Raw genomic sequence first — 3,696 nt, 5'->3', positions numbered from 1 at the left:
TTAATAAGTTGATAAATTTGTAGGGTGTTATAAATGGAAAATGAAATATATATATAGATAGGTTGAGAGATAAATATTACAGTGTAGTCATAATATTACAAAAAAATTCAGGGGGGGGGTAAATGGGAAATAATTTTGTGGGTTTCCAAAAGAAAAATTTATAGATAGGGTGTGAAGATAAATGTTAAATTGTAGTTAAAATAATAAAAAGATTGTGGGGGGGGGTGGTAAATTGGAAATAATTTTATGTTTTCAAAAGAAATATTTATAGATAGGATGTGAAGATAAATGTTACATTGTTGAGAGTTTACAAATTATGGAGGGTTGGGTAAATGAAAAATAAATTTTATATATCCCCAAAAATAATGTTTATAGATAAGTTTTAGCGATGAATGTTACAGTATAATCAGAACATTACAAAATGTGGGGGGGGGGTAAATGAAAATAAAATTTTCTGTATGTAAAATAAGCCTTTATAATTGATGTGTAAGGAAAAGGATATGTTATTGGGAAATTAAATTTTGTGTAGTAGTAACTTTTAGATTAGCTTGCCTACAGATTATCAATTATAAATGATAAATCTACACTTTTTGTTCGGTTCAAATTTTTAATAGGCTATTTGTTAGCGAGATATAAATATGAAAAATAATAGAGTTACCTGATTTTTTAGGACTTGGTGGATCTAGTGGTTGTATTTCATCGTCCGACTGAAATAATATAAAGGTAAGGAAAAGGTAAAAAAAGAATATTATTGTGTAGTTGGGAATAGTAAAAGATTGTGGGTTGAAAACATTATTTATAATTTTGTAAATAAAAGATAAAAATATGAACCAATATGGTTTAAAGACTTGTTGAAATAAGAGGTTTAGGGGTAGGGGGGGGAAATTTATTTAGACTGAATAACATATTTTAGTGATTCTATATGAATCTATTATCGGGTTAAATTACATGCTTTCTATTAGGGTTATATTAAAACAATTATACTTACAAAGCAGTCATAAACTGGCTGTTTCTGCGCCATCATTGAATATGAGTGCTGTATTCTTCCCTTCCCTCTCGTTTCCGGATCCTAATGAGTTAAGTTCTGAAGATCTTGGAGCCGTTGAAGGAGTGGTTCTTGATGGGTCTGGCAAAACTGCTCCCAGGTAATCTGTAAGACATATAATATGTAAGGGAAAAAAATTGCATTTTTTTGGAAAATATCTATTTATAAAAAAAATCTTATTATTTTAGAGGTTTCCGAATTGACTTGAATACGTGGTTGCTTATTGCAATTCTCGTCCTTGTACTGTTGTTGGTCTTAACGCAAATGTGTATGGTTTTCGTTAAGTTGGGAGGTATGTTTCTAATTTAATTAAATATTTATGATAAAGAATATATTTTAACTTTTCTATCTGTATTTTTAAATTTCCTTATACGGAAAGGAGAGTTAAAATAATGCAAGCGCTGTATGCCGCGTAAAATTTTTTACTAGTAATGAACTAAAATTCGCGTGTGTTTCATTGTTTATATAAATTATTGGAGTGAGGATATTCTTTGTAAAACAATTTTTTAATATTTTAGCGTTATTTGAACGGTGTTTTCGACGGACAAACAATATTCGGCGAGTGGAGGAGGGAAATGGAGCCCACATTGAAATGAATCCGTTAAACCCTGCTGGAAATAACATCTATGATGATGTTGAGTTCTAGAGAGTGAATTCAAATCGTATTTAATAAAATTATACAAGTTAGTTTAAATAAGAGGTCAACAGAAAATTTGAGGATTTTATTATATTTAATATAAAAATTTGAAAGTAATTTGGGTATTTTTATATGATAAAGCTTGTATAAATTTGTGAAATACGACCTAATTTCTGTGTGTTTTCTATTTAAGAACATTATAAAAAAAATTTACCTGATTTTTCAGTACTTTAGTAATAAAGTTGATCTAATGATCTCTGTAAGGCAGAGTAATGATAACAAATGTGATTTTAATTATTAAAGTATTTTTCACTGAGTATTGTGTCTATCTTTTTAACTTTTGTAACTGTTTTCTTCTATAATTATTCACTATAACTTGAATATGGTTTTTGCTTTCAGATTTATTGCGAATATGGATATCTATTCTATTTTGTTTGATGTCGGCGATGAAACTGGGGGTCAGGATCTGGGGGTCGGCGATTTTAAATCGGAGTTTGAGGGGGATGGAGGAGACGGGGGAACTGTGTTGGTCGGTGGGGCTGGCAATTCCACGACGATCAATGTGGTGGTGGGGGGAAGTGTCTTTGTGATCTGCGTTCTCACAATGTAAGTAAAAAAAATTTTTTATTGTTGGTTAATATCGTTATTCTTGAAAACAAAATAGCAGTCTAAGAATTGTTTTTGTGTGAAGTTTATCTTTGCTATTTTTGTGTTGGCTTCAACAAAGAAGGGTGTGTTTTTTAGGTTGACTAAATCTATGTTTAAGATTCCATTCGGGAAGTCTATTGCCTGTAATAGTAAACCGTGTTCTAATTGTGGGCGTTCGAGCTGTATTAAGCATAAAAATCTGTCATCAAAGTTAATCTCAATCTTTGAATCAAGCTTGGTATGACCTGGCAGTATAACAAATGATGTAAGGGAGGTTAAGTAGTAGTCTGCCTTTATTTGTTCTATTTTAAAGTATGGTGATCCGTGGATGATTAGTTCGTACATCTAATGTTTTTTTATTTGTTTCAGGCTGCTTCGGATGCTGTTCAAGCGTTTATGGAGACAATCCACCGGTAAGATTTGTTCTTAAATTTCAAATGGGAATTGGGCTTGATTATTTAAAATGAAACGTTTAAACAGGTAGTTTATTAGTTTGTAGGTACCATAAATGTAAAATAATACAGATGAGATTAGGGCCGTCACCAGAATAATTGCTACTGGCAGTAAAAACAAGATTGCTATCAAAATACCGATAAATTGGGCTGGGTTCAGTTCTTCAGTATGGTTTATTACAGTTTTCATAGATTGAATGTTTTCTTTTTAGCTGCCAACCGAGATCTCAACGATGTTATCGGGTCTGGAGATGCTGCGGGTGAACTAATCCAGGTACATTTTTTTAGATTCTGGAAAAGAAATAATTATTTTGTCGAATATAATTAAGAGGGAGATGCAATATAATCAAAAAAGATATACAATTTAAGAGTTATAATGCAAGAAAAAATACATAAAAAAAAACGAAATATTGAAGGAAAACTTAAAAAATATAATATTTTTTTAGCTGGAACCTGTTAATGTCAGCTCCAAGACCTGCACTCAGCCCCGTCCCGGCCTCGTGAGAAAGGTAAGAATAGGGTTTAATTTATTAATGGTAGGTAGTTAAGCTTTAAAGAATATTACGCAATTTTATTTGGTTCTTTAAGAATATTTTATTATTTTAGAGGTTGACTGCGTTCGAGCCGAGACGGATTAATTTTGTAAGTTTGTATTTCATTTCTTGGTGTGGGAGGGGATTTTGAAGGATATTAATAAGTAGTTAAAATAATTTCTTAAGTTATTTATAGGTTTAGTTAGTAAATTTCTCGATTAAAATCTTATTTAATATTTTAGGATGAGGTTTGAAGCGTTTGTGTTTTCAAGAAGAATTACTACTACCCACATATCAACATAGTTGGGGGGGGTTTAGTTTAAAAATGTTTTTCTTCTTAAAAATACTAGGGCTAAATTTAGTTAAAACATAAGTAGAGAT

The 3,696-nt window shown here is 31.0% G+C and overlaps 2 protein-coding genes across 3 annotated transcripts; both read left to right on the top strand.

Annotated features, from left to right (window-relative positions):
* The first annotated feature begins 953 nt into the window (after window positions 1–953).
* On the top strand, window positions 954–1,991 carry LOC145330140 (uncharacterized). Its single transcript, XM_080174723.1, has 3 exons — window positions 954–1,145; window positions 1,234–1,337; window positions 1,564–1,991. Exons 1-3 carry the CDS (start codon window positions 1,030–1,032, stop codon window positions 1,689–1,691), a joined length of 348 nt encoding a protein of 115 aa, XP_080030849.1. The 5' UTR covers window positions 954–1,029; the 3' UTR covers window positions 1,692–1,991.
* Window positions 1,992–2,067: 76 nt separating this feature from the next.
* LOC145330139 (uncharacterized) lies at window positions 2,068–3,696 on the top strand. 2 transcript variants are annotated; one of them, XM_080174721.1, is made up of 6 exons: window positions 2,069–2,288; window positions 2,700–2,743; window positions 2,995–3,056; window positions 3,229–3,291; window positions 3,389–3,424; window positions 3,558–3,694. In XM_080174721.1, exons 1-6 carry the CDS (start codon window positions 2,095–2,097, stop codon window positions 3,567–3,569), a joined length of 411 nt encoding a protein of 136 aa, XP_080030847.1. In that variant the 5' UTR covers window positions 2,069–2,094; the 3' UTR covers window positions 3,570–3,694. The 2 variants fall into 2 exon arrangements, with proteins under 2 accessions (XP_080030848.1, XP_080030847.1); XM_080174722.1 differs by lacking the exon at window positions 3,389–3,424 and having other exon boundaries at window positions 2,068–2,288; window positions 3,558–3,696.

The sequence above is a fragment of the Acartia tonsa genome, chromosome 10 (assembly GCF_053477335.1).
Source record: "Acartia tonsa isolate MP-2025a chromosome 10, ASM5347733v1, whole genome shotgun sequence".
NCBI lineage: Eukaryota > Metazoa > Arthropoda > Copepoda > Calanoida > Acartiidae > Acartia > Acartia tonsa.
This window is presented reverse-complemented; position numbering and strand designations above follow the sequence as displayed.

Bases quoted from the DNA above. Each gene is read 5' to 3' on its own strand.
- LOC145330139 (XM_080174721.1), top strand. From the start codon at position 2,095: ATGGATATCTATTCTATTTTGTTTGATGTCGGCGATGAAACTGGGGGT. The intron at 2,289-2,699 runs GTAAGTAAAAAA...TATTTGTTTCAG, and splicing joins GTGATCTGCGTTCTCACAAT to GCTGCTTCGGATGCTGTTCA. The intron at 2,744-2,994 runs GTAAGATTTGTT...TTTTCTTTTTAG, and splicing joins TTTATGGAGACAATCCACCG to CTGCCAACCGAGATCTCAAC.
- LOC145330140 (XM_080174723.1), top strand. From the start codon at position 1,030: ATGAGTGCTGTATTCTTCCCTTCCCTCTCGTTTCCGGATCCTAATGAG. The intron at 1,146-1,233 runs GTAATCTGTAAG...TTATTATTTTAG, and splicing joins TCTGGCAAAACTGCTCCCAG to AGGTTTCCGAATTGACTTGA. The intron at 1,338-1,563 runs GTATGTTTCTAA...TTAATATTTTAG, and splicing joins GGTTTTCGTTAAGTTGGGAG to CGTTATTTGAACGGTGTTTT.